Source organism: Patiria miniata, unplaced genomic scaffold (genome assembly GCF_015706575.1).
Source record: "Patiria miniata isolate m_02_andy unplaced genomic scaffold, ASM1570657v1 HiC_scaffold_3, whole genome shotgun sequence".
Lineage (NCBI taxonomy): Eukaryota > Metazoa > Echinodermata > Asteroidea > Valvatida > Asterinidae > Patiria > Patiria miniata.
In genome coordinates this window covers 5795088-5813165 of record NW_024037069.1, presented here as the reverse complement: position 1 = coordinate 5813165, position 18078 = coordinate 5795088, and the positions used below count along the sequence as shown (strand labels likewise).

At 42.1% G+C, this 18078-nt stretch overlaps 1 protein-coding gene across 1 annotated transcript in view; it reads right to left on the bottom strand.

Moving 5' to 3' along the window:
• Window positions 1-18078, bottom strand: part of LOC119737135 — a 98263-nt gene that overhangs the window by 28581 nt on the left and 51604 nt on the right. The window contains exons 13-23 of the mRNA XM_038211252.1: window positions 17395-17741; window positions 13992-14139; window positions 11898-12090; window positions 9159-9370; window positions 8425-8550; window positions 7345-7514; window positions 5915-6071; window positions 4357-4519; window positions 2969-3222; window positions 1411-1818; window positions 480-902 (exon numbers count right to left, since the gene is read on the bottom strand). Coding sequence (XP_038067180.1) covers window positions 480-902; window positions 1411-1818; window positions 2969-3222; window positions 4357-4519; window positions 5915-6071; window positions 7345-7514; window positions 8425-8550; window positions 9159-9370; window positions 11898-12090; window positions 13992-14139; window positions 17395-17741 — 2601 coding nt within the window. The remainder of the gene's footprint in view (window positions 1-479; window positions 903-1410; window positions 1819-2968; window positions 3223-4356; window positions 4520-5914; window positions 6072-7344; window positions 7515-8424; window positions 8551-9158; window positions 9371-11897; window positions 12091-13991; window positions 14140-17394; window positions 17742-18078) is intronic.

Below are 18078 nucleotides of genomic sequence, written 5' to 3'. Positions count from 1 at the left end.
GTCTTGTAACCGGATTTCGTTGCTAACGGACATAACAAAAAAGTATCCACTGGCACATTTTTTTAAACCACCCTCAATGTTTGTTATCTTTCAAATGATATCATTTCAGTCACAATAATTTCACAGGGTATTTGGGTATTTTGTCAAAAGCTCATGGACAATGATGGACAAAAATAACGTCAGTGAGGGGCAAAACACAATATCAACATTTGCAACAATCTTCACACAACTTGTGAGCCGACCAGACAATTTGATTCTAAAGTCATCACAGCTACTTCGGGGTGTAACAAGCCCCTTACATGAAGTTTTGCAAAATTTGAAATCAGGCATATAATGTCCATATCCATCATGTTCAAATTAAGTGATGCATCAAAATGAAGAGCTGAGTTCGCTCTTTCTATTTTCGTAATGAATATGCATTAAGAAAGACGAAGTGTACTGTTTCAAATTGATCGTAAACAATAGGAATAAGAACTTGCCTTCATCGTAGGGACTTTTTAAAGACACCTTTGGCTGGAAGCGAAGGGCACGGTAGACGGCACTGAACCCCGTCCCCCCGCTCGCTTCTTGCGTCTCGAACTCAATAATCATCTGGTTCATGCTGGACAGGACCTCGCCTGGAGGCCGCCTGGAGTTGCAGAACTCCCCCCATGGCTCATCCAATTCTTCGTCCCCATCAAAGATGGTCACAAAATCCCCGTCGCAGGGGGTTTGGGAAGGGACGTCGAACGCGCTGAACGTCAGCTGGATGTAGGTGGCCGTGGGTGTAGTGATACGCCAGCTGTAGTGGGAGTGGGCCGGGTAGGGCAGGGGATGGTAGAGGGACGTCAGGACAGCCTCGGGAGCCTGGCACTCCAGGTGACTGGAGGCTGAGTGGAGCCCCACGCCACACCCTGGTAAATCTGAAGAGAAAAAAACGAGAAATATAAAGCTGCTATCACTGATTAGTTAGGTAGTTAGGACAAGGAGGTGACTCCACAAGCTCTGTTGGACATGTACTGCATCGACTACTCTCTCCAGCATCACTCTTCCTATTTCAGTTGTGTTCAGAAGGCCAGTGTCTCACCAGAAGGTACAAGGGTCTGACATCTTGATTCTGGCAGGACCTTTCTCAAAAGCAAATTGACAAGCAGGGGACGTGTCGCACAGTTTATTACCCATGCCGATTGCGAGAAACAAAACCAGGGACAGAAAGAAATAGTCAAGTTGGTCAAGGCCTAAAGTCCTCTTCATACTTCAGATGAACGCGACTGAAAGTGATGTCATAAAGCATTCAGAGCAAAATGAAAAGTACTTGCAACGTATCCCACTTTGTGAATTCTGTGCAACATAAATTGAGAAATCTGCCTTTTTCGTTTGCAGCTAGTATGAACCTAGTTTGAACAAGTCTGGTCCCTGACTCAAGCTCACCAGTAGACGTGTACGTGGCCCTGAATCCTTCCGAGAGGACATCCAGTCCGGTCAGGTAGAAGATATACAGCTCCTCCGACTCAGAGATTATCTGCGGCGGGGGAGTGCCACACAGCCTCCCCGTCAGCATGTCCCTGCCGGCACGCTTGATCCTGCTTTGGCTGATCCCATCTGCTCCCGTCACGATCACCGCGTCCACGCAGTCGCCGGTCCCGGAATCCCGCACCACACGGAAGTCAGGAAACTGCAAGCGAATGTATTGTCCTTTGGGTAGCTTGATCTGCCAGATGCAGGTACTGAAGGGTGGGAGGCGGGCTGGGAAGCCTTTGGTGGCCAGGACACCGCTGGGCTGTGTCAGGAGTGTGGCGTTTGTGCCGCAGTCTGTGGTACAGTCCTCCTCACTGCAATCTGTGAATCGGCGACAGAAAAGAAATGATGAGCCAGTGGTGTAGTCGAGGCCATCACAAGTCAATCACAAGTCAATCACAAGTCATCCAGTACAAACAAAGGCAATCTGTTGTTACTGCTCATCCCCTATAGACTCTGTGCATGAACGGTCGATGGAATGCTTTGTGGCCACTTTTGAGAGCACCAGGGCCCAATTTCACAGCGCTGCTAAGCACAAAAATTTGCTTAGCACAAAAAAAAGTCTGGTTTATAAAAGCAGGTTACCAGCCAAACCTTCTTGTGATTTTCACGCTAAGCAAACAACAGCTGAATACTAATCACGAGCAATATACATCACGTGGAGTTTTGGCCGGTAAACTGCTTTTATAAGCCTGACTTTTTGTGCTAAGCAAATTTTTGTGCTTAACAGTGCCGTGAAATTGGCCCCAGTAGGAGGGGCACACTGCTTGCCTGAACTATTGACTATTGACAGTTTCCATTTGTGGTTTATTTTGAAAGTATGGTTTGTGAATTAAACTTTAAAGGTAGACTACATAATTTGTCATTTGGGGATTTTTTGTTTGAAGAAACAAAAGTGCTCAAAGTCTAAAGAAGGGTGCTTAACAACTAACCTGATGAAGTTTCAGCTCAGCAAATGCTGTATATTCCGAGAAAACAATATTCTTAGATCTCGGTTTCAATTCAAAAGTTGCAATGTCATGTTTTGAATTGCGCCCGAAATCAGTGTCCAGGACATGTTCTCATTCAGCTGATTGCAGCTACGCGATGTTACGCACTGAACCGACAAATAATAGCATGTGTGTGTGTGCGTTGTGTCAACGCTTGCGTGCACCCTTTCACGGCTTCGCCGAATTAGAAACAACTACTAACGGAAATTTACAAAAATGCATCTATGCATCTTTGGAAATGGCTTCTTTTATTGTTTTCATCTAAATGAAAACATACCAGAAAAAATGATTTCACAGGGAGTTAAGTGCCATAACTATCTTTAAACCAAGTATGCTTTTCAACAATAATTTTGTCAATTACTTTTCGGATAGCTGCAAATGATATACTCAACCTTTAAAGAATATAACCTAATTCTTTCAACACTTCTCGTTCATAATGAATAGAGGGGGTGACTTTTTAAACATGAAACTGAAAGACCTACTGATGAGTTTATAGCTGGCAACAAAGCCCAGCTCCCGTGGCATGTTGGCGCTGAGCGGGCCGATGGTGAACACCACACGGACGTCGCTGGACCGCGTCACGACCTCCACGTCCCTCAGACTGCCACAATACCGCCCTCTTGTGAAGAGACCATAGCCGGGGATGTCGTCGGTGATCTCCAGGGAGTCAACGCATCGAGAGATCTGACTGTTGGCCGGTGTCACTTTTCTGAGGTTCATCCTGGAAATGATAAACCTGAAGAAAAAATAAAATGGAGGGTTGACGGATGAAAAACTAGTTCATGCAGATAAGATTTGAAGGTTCGGGTGGTGAAAGTTTTAGACTGCACCATGAGAAAGGATATTTTTCTGCTGAGCTTGTATAGTTCTGAAAAGAACCTTCGGTATGCTCTGCTTATTGTTTCGCAACAAACAACTTGATCAGCACATAAGCAATTCGGCAGTCGATTTCATGAAACTTTACACTGTGGGGAGCTCCACTCACAGCATACTTTATTGGGCAAATGTGCACGTTGCGCAACGTGTCAGTTTATGACACATTCATGAAAGTTTCATAATGAATAACTCCGGGATTTACACAACATATTATAGCATAACTTGAAATTTTAGTGTAATTTGAGGCGACATAAATGATGGCATAGTAACTGAAAATGGACAATTTCAATTTCTTATTGTGTTTGTCTTAGAGCCTGTCATTGCTCAGCTTATCAGACTTATCAGGGTTGATAAAAAAAATCACAGCTTTGTTTTTGAGGTAACTAAAGAGTTATTTATCCATGCCAGATCTTTTAGAGTTGCCACCCAACTTCAAAGAAAGTCTGACAAAACTGTTTTCCAAGTGGCAGGTGGAGGTAATTCGACAACCTCTATGTGATCGATATGAAATCATACAAACAGGGTTTGTAAAAGCTGTTATTATACTGCGTCAAGTTTATCGTAAAATGGATCGCAAGTTTATTGTAAAACCGTGCCACAAATTTGCTGCATAAGTCTTGCTGTAAATCAGGCCAAGTAAAAAAAAGAAGACGTTTCTTGTCCCCGCCCACTTCCTTTTTCCCATCCAACACCCCCCCTTTTTTTTTTAGAATCATTCATTGCAATATATACTTTTTGTTTCCAGCAAAACTGTTGCTATGTATGCAACTCCAAAATCGTGTAGAAAAAGGTGACGCTCCTCAAGACATAAAAGTATCAGCGACTGAGTCGAGAAAATGGAACGATACATCCGTCCTTGAAAAATCTACCAACTTGAGGAGACCAAAAAAAAAAAGGGCCACTTCCTTTTTTTGCGAAAAGTCAGGAGAAGAAACTTGTTTCTGTTTTACTTGGCCTTATGCACTGTTTCCTGAAATCGGCCGCTGCAGGATACCTGACTCTGTAAACCTCTGGTCCTTTGATGTCTACCGTACACGTTGAGCCAGCATCATACCAAGGGGCGTAGCTGAGGGACTGAATATAACCCTCTGGTTGTGTGGTCTTTACTTCGCTGGTGTCAGATGCCCAGAGAGCATTGCATTTCACATCCTCATACTCTGTAAGGTGGATAAGATTACAGAATCAAGGTTTTATTGGTGGTGGGTCCAGAACTTTTCAAAGATGAGGTAGTGAAGTCCAGGATTTTTTTCTGAAGGGTGGTCAAGATTTTTCAGATACAACTCAAACAGACACCAAAGGTAAAGGATTGAAATATCTAATATCTTATAAACGATATTTCAGGGGAAAGAAAATAGATTTTTCACCCTGATAATATGTAAATAACAACATTGGTTAGGGGGAGGTTAACCACCAGCAGCATAGCAAAGGGGGGGGGGGGGGTTTGGGGGGGCGTACACTCCCCCATAAAACAATTGTTGCCCCAATTCGCCCCCCGCCTTGTTATTTTGCTAGTCATTTCACGAGTGGACTTTTTTCAATGGTGCCCTTTAACGCCACGCAAACATCTTTAAATGTGCGGCCATGAAAGTGCCACCTATTATGCGATAGTGTCCGCTATAGTAAAATAATGTGCAGCTACACCGCCCCCCCCCTCCCTTTTGACTTTACTGAGGCAGGCTGACTGGTGAAAAAAAAAACCTGTATAGATACATTTCAGCACGGATGTACAGACATTGGGCACCCCTCCCCCCTCCCACTGTAACATCAAGCCCTCCCACTCGCCCCCCCCCCCCATGGTATGTTGGCTATGCCGCTGTTAGCCACCCAAAATTGCTTAATCTGCCCTTGTATATAGGACCTGATACATGAGTTATTGCAAACTGGAAGTAAACAATAAGAAAAAGGTTTTTTTTGACAGGATACTGTTATTTGTAGACTTCAAAATCCAACAAGGGTTGAAACAAAGAACCCAATCTACAAGGTTTTTTTAGCTGAGACAGCCAACTTCTAACATAGCATGACACAAAGCAGTTATATTTGAAAAGGTTTGGTGTTTTTTTGTGGGAAGGAATAAAAAAACTTTAAAACACTCTTGAGGCACTGGAAATTTTGTTTTTTGAAACTTTAAGCATGTTTTGAAAAAGGATTGTGAATTATTTCTTCTTTTCTTACGAGACCATCTGGCCTAGTCATAAAGAGTCAAATGGAAAGACGCACCACATACGTTCACTTGGTGGTGTATTATATATGGTATGAAGCTTGCTTGACAATCCGGTAACATTTCCATTTGAGGGGAACACATGTGGGAACACAATGGTAATGGTGCTTGTAAACCTTGTATAATTACATTGTATTACAATGTATTCATTCACTGATAAATGTATTAAACCAAAAAGTGCTGGAGCAATTTGAGAGTAGCAGGCATGGCAGTTTGGGGCAGTACAGGACTTAACCGACTTCTTGTCCCTCTATTTAAATGACAATAATTGCCAAGCTTTTTCAAAACTGAGTGTGTACTTATGTCCATTATTTCATTAATGTATTATGTGTACCTCTTTGACAGACGAAGGGTAGTTCATCTGAGCATGGGATGTCTTCAACCACGGTACTATCGTTATCAGTACGTACAGCCAAGCATTGGCTGTCTATGACTGACCCATTCACCTCAGCTAGCGCCCACGACAGGGACTCATTCAGTGCTGCATCTAACTGAGAAAAGGGAAGAGCAAATTGCTTTAAAAATCTTGTCACTCCACAAAAAACCTTCTTTTGACATCAAGTTTTACACAACCTTTGACAGTTCTTGTCAGCCACCCCGTCAATTGCTCAAAACAAATGATGTCGACAGCACAAATTTTGAAAACCGAGTATTCACCTACTTTTTTCAGCATAAGTCTTGATATTATTTTCACCAAGTGTGTCTGTCATTGTCATCCCACTCCCTTTTAAAAGATTTTATTCCATTGAGTATTCGATAGCTGGCTTAAGAGTACTAACAGCTTGTGCTCTTGTGTCTTTAAAAGGGAGGCCATTATTTTTCACAGGGTGTTTTGGGGTTACTTGACCCGAAAAATCTAACCAATGACCTGACCTTTTAAAAGATTGTATTCCATTGAGTATTCGATAGCCGGCTTAAGAGTACTAACAGCTTGAGCTCTTCTGCTTCTGCTCACATACTGTACACAACGCCCTGTTGGACTATCTCGGTCTTGTGTCTTTAAAAGGGATGCCATTTTTTTTCACACAGTGTTTTGGGGTTACTTGATCCGAAAAATTCTAACCGAATGACCAACTTATCGAGCGATAAATTGAATAATCAGATAATCGTTGCAGGGCTATAAAATTTCTCTCAGCAATAAGAAAAGTGATTGTTTTTCTGTTCGTTTTTCTTTCTTTTTTGGGGGTCCTTTAGGGCCCATCTCAATTCAAATTTGGCGAGTTCTGGACAGGTTCCGGAAACTGTATCAGGTATATGTTACAGGATTCTGAGCAACTTCCCCGCAATCTTCCCGCAAAAAATTTTCCCGGCACATGTCCGTGACAAATGCAGAGCTTCCTCTAGACAAAGTGAACGATTCTACCCGCAACTTGTCCTGAAGTCATCCTGGATATGTGTGAAGAAAACGCGCACGCTTGCGAATATGTGCGGCCAGATGTGCATGCAGGTGCGTGCTTGATTGTTTGAAAGTTTGTGTGACATGCGGGGTATGCGCGCGTACGGCGCGGAGTAAAATTGATGTCATTAGTGCAGAGTGCTATTGAGATGGGCCCTTACTGGTGACATTTAGTATATATTTTTTATAGTGCTCATTGATAAATCTACAAACTCTACAAGCCGGGTAATGGTTAATTACTCAGTCACACATCACAATGTCAAATACATTTATAAAGAGTCCCCCCCCCCTTCAAATGTCCAACTCGATGTTCTCCCTACCCCCCCCCCCAAAAAAAAGAAGGCCCCCTGGATTCTCCATTCCCTCACCCAAAGGAAGACGCTGTCTTCAGCAGCATGGGGGAGATGGCTGTTGGCTTCAATGCATGTTGCTGCGGCCTCCGTCCAGTTAGCATCCAGGGAAACCGTGCTGTAGCAACTGCTGCCCTCTCCCTCAAAATGAATCGGGAATAGATCCTGGACTAGCGACTCACAAATATCTAATGGAAACAAATGTGCATTTTAAAGTTTGGAAGACTTATTATTATTTGCTTTCTGTAAATGAAATTAAAGGATAACAAAAAAATGCCCATGCCATTGTAGCTCGCAAGCCTAAACTTCTATAGAGAGGCCAATGAAGAAATTAAAGTTTTAGAGGTGGGAGGAAAACCCCAGACAAATATTCTCGGAATCAGGTAGGGACTGAAAACCCTATCCACAGGACTGGAATTGAACCTGGACTAAGTCTAGTCCTCATAAAGTCATTTACAATTCATCTGTCCAAACTCAAGTGACCTTTCTTATGATTGACTTGTGATTTGACTTTTGATTTATAATTTGACTGATTTGTGATTGATTTCAGTGACTCGTGATGTACCGGACTACAATTCTGGCAAATCATAGCACACATGTGAATGATAATATTCAAGTGAAACATTAGGGGAGAATGCAGTAACTTGAACTTTATCTCAAGGCTTTCCACGGTTCAACAGGGTTTTATGGGGCGTAAACTTGGTTTACCACTTGTTTAATTTTGCATTCTTCCTCATTAGAAAAAACATTTTTTAATTCAAAGATTATCAGTAGAACGACATGGTCCAGTGGTTACGGAGTTTGACTCATGTACGAAGGTGCTTGGGTTCGAACCCTGCCAGGAACATGGTGTTTGTGCCCTTGGGCAAGACACTTTACTACAAATGCCTCTCTCCACCCAGGAGTATGAATGGGTACCTGTGAGGGTCGAAGACCGATTGAGCGCTGATATCGGCTGCCGCGAGGTCCCATGGCCTGATGAACGGGGTATTAATTGTAAAGCGCTTTGAGAATGTTGATATGATGGAAAGCGGTATGTAAGCACAATAAGTATTATTATTATTAGTAGTAGTCTGATTTGGATGATACAAAACCTACCTGAGCACGTTTTCAGGTCTGTTTCGTTGAGACGAAAGCCTTGTGGACATATGCAGTAGTAAGAGCCAGGCACATTGACACACTCATGGGAGCAGCCGTGATCCACTGACATACACTCATCCATATCTGTGCAACGGGAGTAAAGCATTTAGTTATATCAAAAATATTCCCTTGTAGACACTGATGGAAAGTGTGGTTGCTTTTGTGTCCCTGAGCAGGCACTTTACTGCAATGACTTCTTTACAATGAAGGCTTCATTTAAAGATGTATATTTTAGAGACTTGCTCCCAATTTGGGTAACTTTAAACCTGTGTATGCGCGGTTGCTTGGTTGTGAACTGAACTGATAGGCATCCATCCAGCCAATGTTGTTCAGGCTCTGTGTACAAATAGGTCTCTCTCAAATTTCTGCACATTCAAAAAACAAAAGAAGTTGTGCCTACTTCGATTGTACTCTTCACTGAGCTCTCGAATGTGATCAAAACGCCCAATCTACTGTTTGTGCACGGGTTGTATACAGTGCTTTTAGACTCCATGTTTAAAAAAATAGATGGCGCTTCATCTTCACACGTGAGAGATACTCTTCCACATTACAGTGCACACAATGTTGTAGTTAGAAATAAATTTCATACTAATGAATCATGTTTCTGGCAGCACCTGCAAAAGATCAACTAGTGACAGAAATATCCTTTTTTTTAATTTTGATATTCTTTATATATCAACAAACTTTCTCACCAACTTGACAAATTTGGGCCTTTCTGACATGATCAGCCACACACTCATCTTCCCTCCAGTTGAACAGGTCCTCAGAATCCATGGACACGCAGTAGTCAACAGACTGGTTGTGGCTATCCAACGGCCATCGGATGTTATTGTACGTCAGGGGCGTGCTGTCCACCCAACGGTATGAATCCTCACCCTGGGGCCAAGTCAGCCCAATCAAATACCTGAAGGAAAAAAAGAGATGGTTAACTCTCCCAGTGGGAAGTCAATATTCAGAGTAATATGTCAAACCCTTTAAATCCTGCAGGTCGGTTTCAGGTGAAGGGATATGAGGTGTTAAAGTAAGTGTGTCACACAGAGAGTCACTGCACACAAAAAAACAGAATATTGTGGAGAGAAGAAAAGTGTGACCGAATCTGCCTGCAATATGAGCTTAACCGCATAACAGAGTTGTGCAGGGATTTGAAGTGTCATTCTCAGTGCCAACCAGTACTGAAGACGAGGCCTTTTTCGAGTTGAAAACATTGCTATTAGTAAAGACAAATGTTGCTTCAAAAGTTTCAGCTAAACAACTTCCGACCGAGATCGTCAGTTTTCTTAGGCAAATATTGAAGGTAAACAATTAAATAAATTAATACACAAAACAACAACTGGAGGGAAAATTGGCCAAGCTGAGGAATATAGCAAGTCCATATATATTGCAATTATAATGACATGAACGGGAAGTTTAGATGAACTTTGATCAGGACCTTTATCAGTTCACACAGTGCACTGACATGGAGCAGCTATTGTGAAGGGTACTTGAGGGCACTTGACAAAACGGACTGAGCACTAAAAACAAACCAGGTGCTCCCATCAAATGCACTCACATCATGTGTACGCTTTCCATGGTAAACAATCACAAAACATCTGCCCTGGAAAGAAATCAGTTGGTAAAACACCTGTCTAACTGACAGAATGATGAATTGGTGGTCGGTGCACTGGAGCATTAGTCAAGAGGGGCAGGGTTCAAGTCCCTTGTCAGTCAAATGAAATTGTTTGTAATAAAACTGATTGAAACGAATATGTATGCATGCATTACACTGCAGCGTTGATAGAAAAAGGAATGAACCATGATCTTGAGGCACACCATCCTGTGCACCGGATCGACAATATTAAAGGGAATATACATCATTTGCTTTTGCTGTAATTTTCAGAAATGGATGGAATTGGGGGGGGGTTGGAAATATATAGCAAATATAGTTACACTGACTTTTTTGAGGTTTTGGGTTCGAAAATGCTATAAAAACCAAGAAAAACAATCATTTTCCTGTAGTCTGGTTCCCTGACTCCATATAAAAAGAAACAGAGCAGTTTACATACATTGGGGAATTGTAAGGTCAGGGAACCAGTCTAGCTGGCTTGTACCCGTTCATAGGTGTGTAATCGATTGCAAACAAGTGCGATGGTCAATTGGGGCCAGTATTTGAAAAAAAGCCAGTGTTTTCCAACGCTGGTCGGCTGACTAGCGTTGGAAATTGATACAAAAATACCACTTTTCTTGAAAATGACAGTATACCAGGTACCATGATTTTACAGGATGCTTTACACTGTCATTCACTAACAGTCCAGCAAGGTATTTCAAAATGATTTGGTAGTTTTATTTTTTGATGTTTGCAAATGTTGTATTTTCCCTTTAAGCATTAGACTGGGCAACGACAGTCATAGCCGGCGTCAGAGAACAGACAGTGATGGTGACATCTCAGTGCCGTACAGCAACCCCTGGCTGTGGCACCAACTTGATACTTGCAGGAGAGGTTACACATGTGCAGTCATGGCCTAGCAATTCAGAACACCAGACGCATGCTCTGGTGTTTCAGAGGCAGCAGAATGTGGGTTGGAGCCCGGGTCTGGACACTTGTGCACTAAAGCAAGGCAATTTTAACCATTATTGTTTCATGCTTCGGATGGGACGTAAAGCAGTAGGTCCCGTGTGTTGTGTAATGCAATGCACGTAAAAGAACCCAGTAACACTTATCGCTAAGAGAAGGGGTTTGCCCCGGTGTTTCTGGCCTCCTGTTAAAACTCCCCCGCGGAGTATTTAGGAGAAGAACCAACCAAGAACCAACTACCAAATCACCTGACTAACTCTGTCCGACCAATTTCAGAATCAGCCCAACTAATTCTGAAATGATGACAAATAATAAAACAGTTTGCTTCTACGGACCTTTTTATAATTCAGTAACAATGAGTGCAAAAGGGATCTACAAATGCTTATTCTCTATACTCTTGATACTCAGGAATTTATATACACCTTAGGGATGGCTACAATGCAAAGGGTCTGTCAAATGGCTCATTGTTGTTGTTGTCGTATGCGTTCAGCACGCTCTCTCCGCCAGCCACTCCAGGGCAGCTTCCTCGCAGTTGTGTAGGGCTTCGATCCCTCCGTCTAGTCTGGTAATGGGACAGTCATTCACTATGTGATTCATTGTTTGAATCTCTCCACAATCACAGCTTGGAGAGGCGGCGTATCCCCACTGGAACAGGCTGGCGCGACAGGGTCCAGCGTTCCCTCGATGGCAGTTGAGGAGTGACCACTGGCCTCGGGGAAGAGTTGTGCCTGGCAGTTGTTGAGTGGGGTCAGACACAAGATGCTTGTTCGGAACATCAGCCTCCTCCCACTTGGCTCTCCAAAGCTGCTCCATGTTGGGGTAATGGCTCATAAAGAGCTCATAAACCAGTGCACAATGATGTCATATGCAATCAACATACCTGTGTTGGTTTTCAATCAGAAGGTTGTTGCGTTTCTCCCATAGTCTACTCTGCAGCTGGTCCGAGTTGATGATCAGCGACTGACTGCCCTCACTGAAGATCTCCTGGCAAGCATCGGGGCTCTGGCTATTGATGGAGCCCACACAGTAGCCGTCCAGCAACAGGTTGGCGACGGTGCATATCCGACCTTTACCTGTTCAGGAGAAGTTGGATCCATAAAGAGAACAATGGTGGATGATACGTTCAGCAATTTGTACTTGCAGAGGCATTTTTGTAAGTGAGGAATGTGAAATTCTTAGGGATGTACAAATGTACACTAGCCAATATTCTGTCCTAACCTGTGAAATATGCAAAGCAGATCACAGAATTGTCTGTTATAAGGTTTAAGTTGTTGATGAAACGATATGAAACTGGGCCAAGGAGCATGTACAGGGTAAAATGACATAATGGGGGGAAAAAATGTGGTTTGCGCCATTTAATACAAATAACATAGAGATAAAGTACATATTATTTATTATAACACCTCACCCACAGATTCTGTGTCTTGATTGGCCGAGAGTGAGTCACATGGTACTTTCTATTTTTGCTATCTTTCAGTGCACGGCCAAAAGTACTATACCCGTAGCAACCAAAGTACTATACCATTAGCAACCAAAGTACTAACTATACCATGGCGCGGTATTTGTGCGCAAATGCATGCTGGTGTGCGCGTTGAGCGTATTGTTCCCAAGAGAGCGTGCCCCAGAGTTGGGTTCAAACATTTCGTGAAGGGGTGGTTTGGAAGAGAGAAATACATATATTTCCCACCAATTTGTATTGAAATTGAAGTTTATTTTAACTGTGTTCAGATTTGAATAATTTAAAATATTACAACCAAGCAGAATCTATGGGCGAGTGTTATAAAACAAATATTGAATGCTTTATCTTGTGGTGAAGTAAAACTAGCCTCCCTCGGTGATCCATGGAGCATTCTATTTTCCCCCTATTATCCAAATGCCTGTGTGCAATATCTGGTTCTCACTCAGCCCAGTAGCTATGCATTCCATGGACGGCTGGAAAAGTGGATTCCTTTAGTACAATATGCATAACTTTTCATAGCATGGATCAATTTCAGTAATTCCTTTTGCTAAATGAGTTGAAGAACATGCTTGTTTAATATATGCTTTGTTGGTGTGTCAACTTTAATAGATTTTTAAGGGGAAAAAATCATTAATCCAGGTAACTTTCTTTTTGACTGTAAATGGTAGAAAATGTTCCAGAATTCCCATGAGTGTACCGGTACTTCTGCCTTAGTATTGAACAATATTTCCCACAGCCCATAAAAAGCACCCGTTTTGTGTGAAGGTATGTATGGATATGCTTAAAATGCTAAGAAAATTCTGCTTGACATCTGGAGACATTTGGTTCAATAATAATTAGTTGTGTCAATGACTGGAAGTACTGTAGATTACACTGGTTCTCTCGCCTAGCAGAACATTAAAATACATGTAGATACATGTAATGTTCCACCTCATCAACCTTAAAGGGAATGTACAGCATTTGCTTTTGCTGCAATTGTCTGAAATAAATGGATTTGGAGGATTAGTATGTTATATAAAATATTGTTAAACTGACTTGTTTCATGTTTTGGGCTTGTAGGTGCTGGAAAAACCAAGAAAACCTATCATGTTCTTGTAGTCTGGTTCCCTGACCCCTCTTAAGATGAAACGAAGCAATTAAATACACTTTGGGGAATTGTAAGGTCAGAGAATCAGTCTAGCAGGCTTGTACCGCTTCATCAATTGCAAAGAAAAGTCAGAATAACTAAATATGAACAATTAAGAACAGTTTTTGAAAAAAAGCCAGTTTTTCTCCAACGCTGGTCGGCCGACCAGCGTTGAAAAAATACAGTTTTTCTTGAAAATGTCAGCACACCAGGAGCCACGATTTTAAAGGATGCTTTAGACCGTCATTCCCTAACAACTGAGTAAGGTATTTCGTGATAATTTGATCATTTCGTTTTTTGATGTTTGCAAATGTTGTATTTTCCCTTCAAGTCGAAAATGTGCGATATCAACAAGAGCAAAGATTGTAAATGGAAAAAGCATGTATTACCTTCCAAGGGGCATCCAGTGAACTCAACCCGCATACAGGCTGTGATGTTATGCCAAGCATAGGGCACTATGCGCACTTGACTGGTAATGAAAGGTCGATCCAGGTCGTTGCGCTTCTCTGAGTTCTGATCACTGTTTCCTTGAAAAATCTGAGGAAAAAAAGGATTTTTTTTTAGAAAGTTGTTAGCATCAAATCTTCTTTCACCCTCAATCCCTGCCCCCCCCCCCTCCCCTTCCCCCCAAAAATGAGTATCTTGGCATTTTAATCCTCCCTCATCGCTTCCTAAAATTGGGAAAAATTTAACTTTTCTATGTCAGATCCAATGTGACATTGCCCTTTATTTTCAAGAACATATGACCTGGTTCCCCATTATCAGAATTACAACTGACCAACATCTCAAGCAACAGCTCTAAGGACCTAACTTTTGATCCTTTGTAGCATTTTTCTCAACCTCTGAGAAAGATTCAGCAAGGGTCAACACCTAAGGCCCTTACTTTTATGATTGATATATACAGGGTGGATAAAAAAAACCACGAAACCAAGGTATTATTGCTAATTGGAACAGAAGTAGGGCACATGTGAATAAAAGGGAGATATTCTCTGTTTGGGTTGAATCTCCTCTTTAAAATGACACCCTGATCATGTCCTGACATTCACGATTGACTGAGCAGTGACCAATTTTATGAGAGCGTCTATTTAGAGAATTGCGCCACTTTTCAATTTCAATTTATTCACATGTGCCCTACTTCTGTGCTTTTTTTTGGGCTGTCACTTGTCACAGAGTGAAAGGCTATTGTTGCCAGTCAAGGCAGGTGGGGAAAAAAGAGATTTCACCATGAAAAGTGGCGCAATTCTCTAAATAGACCTTTTCATAAAATCGGTCACTGCTTGAATGTAAAGAAATGATCAGGGTGTCATTTTAAAGAGGAGAATCAACTCTATCAGAGGATATCTCCCTTTGATTCACATGTGCCCTACTTCTGTTCCAATTGGCAATAATATCTCGCTTTCCTTTTTTTTTTTATCCACCCATATATACATCTGGTCACTCTATATAGTAGGAGATTTCTGAACTCTTTGAGTCTTTACGTCCAGTCTATAAGCACATAAGGAAGTTATTAGAAAATACTAGCGGGATGCTGCGCTTCGCACGGTACCCACTAGCTGGTCAGTGCGCCCTCAATTGACGTATTTTAGAGAAGGGGTTCATTATACAGTCAGGTTTTGAAATGCATGTGTTTTGGAGTGTTTTCACAGAGATAATGTTGTAATATTGAACTATTCAAAGTCTCAACGAAACAAATTTGCCAAAAAATGTGGTGCCAACCGTGACTTCAGAGGACAGTGAAATTGGTGCATATTTATACCAGTTAACGACCTCCTTATACTGGATGAACGCATAATCAGAGTTTTTAGGCCTTTTGCAAAAAACGTGACACACAGACATCAAACAGACAGATAGACATCAGACAGCGTAGGATCTTTCGATATAGCATTAAGTAATTAGTAAGTAAGTACTTGTTATTGGCTTGTGATTTGACTTGTTACTGGCTTGTGATTTGACTTGTTACTGGCTTGTAATTTGACTTGTTACTGACTTGTGATTTGACTTGTTACTGGCTTGTAATTTGACTTGTTACTGGCTTGTGATTTGACTTGTTACTGGCTTGTAATTTGACTTGTTCCTGGCTTGTGATTTGACTTGTTACTGGCTTGTGATTTGACTTGTTACTGGCTTGTAATTTGACTTGTTACTGGCTTGTAACTGGCTTGTGATTTGACTTGAGAGTGACTTGTGAATTGACTTGTGACTGACTTGTAATTGGACTTGTTGCTTGAATTGTCATGTGAATTGCGATTCACATGACTGAACTCTGCCAGGAAGTACCAATAAAAAAAAAAGACAGGTTTTTTATCAATGAAAAAGCCCACAGAACGGAGTTAATTTTGACCTAATTTCTGTAGTGTGGCAGATGACAAAAACACAGCATATGGTCGGATGTGCACACTGGAACTGATTAAGGTGGAAAAGGATTTCTTTGTTTATTTAAATTCAAACAGTTAGCAGCTCTGGTATTTTTAATTTCCTCTCCAATAAAATATTCAGTAAAATGTTACATGGGCTCCGAATGGATTGACAATAATCACAAGCTAGCCACAAGCAGGGACCACATACAAAGCGTGCATTGAAGTGGCCTAGCAATTGCAAATTGCAAAACAAGACAGGTTTTATTTATTGTTACATTTATTGTTGAAATCTGAAATGTGTCCGAATCGCTGACTATGTATATTATCACAACCCTTATGACTGTGAAATTCGTCATCCTATATTTATTCCATCTTTTCTGGGGCATATTTACAACTAGCAGACGGTACCATCAGTAAGATTAAGCACCGATCGAAATTCAGCCCCACAGACTTACGAAAGCTGGGATATGACACTGTTTTTTGCATTGTAAAAATATTATGCAAAGAAGCACTTACTGTTGCTGGCAAAATGAAAAAACACTGAATTTTGGGGGAGAGGGTTTTAGGAGAGTTTAAGCGGTATTGAAACCCTCAAGGCATAACTTGGACGGCAAAGAAAAAGGATCAAGGATTTTTGATCGGGAATATCAGGAGCACTCAATGGAATGCAGGGCAATTACTTCCAAACTGGCAAAATAAATGTAGAGATTATACAAATGCATTAGGACCAGTGGCGCCTACTGGATTTAGGGGAAAAGATGCCCCAGGCGCACTATGATTCATGTGCCTGACAAAATACTTGGACAAGGTGAGGGGGAATATTTGAAGTCTTGTTGCATGCGCACGATTTCCTCTACTTTAAGCAAATCCTCCTGCATAAAGAGAGCTGTGTTAACTTTTTATAGAACTGTAAATACGAGGGCCTTAGGTGTTGATCCTAGGGGAATCTTTTTTAAAAGGCAAAATGACAAGGGAAAAGTCAAGAAAAACCAGGAAACGAAAAGCCGAAAGGGAAAGACAAATCTTACAAGCAACCAAAACAGCTGCTTTTTCCCTACAATTTTTCACACAACTCTTCTGAAAGAGTAACACAACTTTGTTATCGATCAGTTGCCAATGTTTTTGCATCCAAGGAATTCTTTCTAGTCCAGTTTCGACAGACAGCTAGCCTGAAACTTTATGTTTCAATTTGGCCAATTTAAAGAGGCAGTTTTGCACGACATTTTGGGTCGCGTGCAACAGCAAACGCCTAACAATTGCGTTTATGTTTTTCTTAGTAAGTACGGCCCCGCGGCTACCTGGCCATTAGTGCAACGGGTCCCCAGTTCCAAAAATAACCACCAAAAAGCATCTCCTAATTTTTACCATTGAGGGTACTGCACAGCGTCCAAATTCCTGCAAAAACATTCAATAGCCAAAGAAACTGATCACTTACCATATCATCTCCTTGTAAGTCCCTGTAGGTGCGGAACGCTCCCTCCTCATGGGGACTCAGCCACTGTATCTTGTACTCCTCCACCCAGTAGTAACGCCAGGGGTTACCGGCGCCCTGCGTGATGACACCGGTGATGGTATGGAGGGTTCCCAGGTCCGCCTGTAACCATTCCGCAAGGCCCAGCTCATGGCGAGGCCCCCAGCAACAGTATCGGCCTGCATAGGGTGGGACGACAATCTCGTAGTGCAGGCGTCCGTAGCGGGCTGGCCTATAGTAGAAGTTTGAGGAGGTCGAGAGCTGACTCCTTGTGATGGCGCCAGACTCCATGCCAAGACGTTGGCCACAAGCTGCCAATTGAACAAAACCAATGCTATGTGAAGTGTCATCTGGAGCCAATTATAATACACTAGGTCAAACAAGATATGACTCAGTGTTGTTTGAGCTACTTCACTACTTGTCTGACAGTTTAGCAACTTAACAACTTGGGCCAAGTTCGGGCAAGGACCATTAGTCGACTAGTGGTTGATTTGTGACGTACCTTACGCCTGCGCACTGGTAGCAACGTGCGAACGTCTCTAGTCAAACGCTGGTCAAAATGTCATCGCAAAACTTCTGGATCCTGGCTCTCTGCTAGCGTTATGAATGCGCGCGGCTATTGGTTACCATCGAAGCAACCAACCCCAG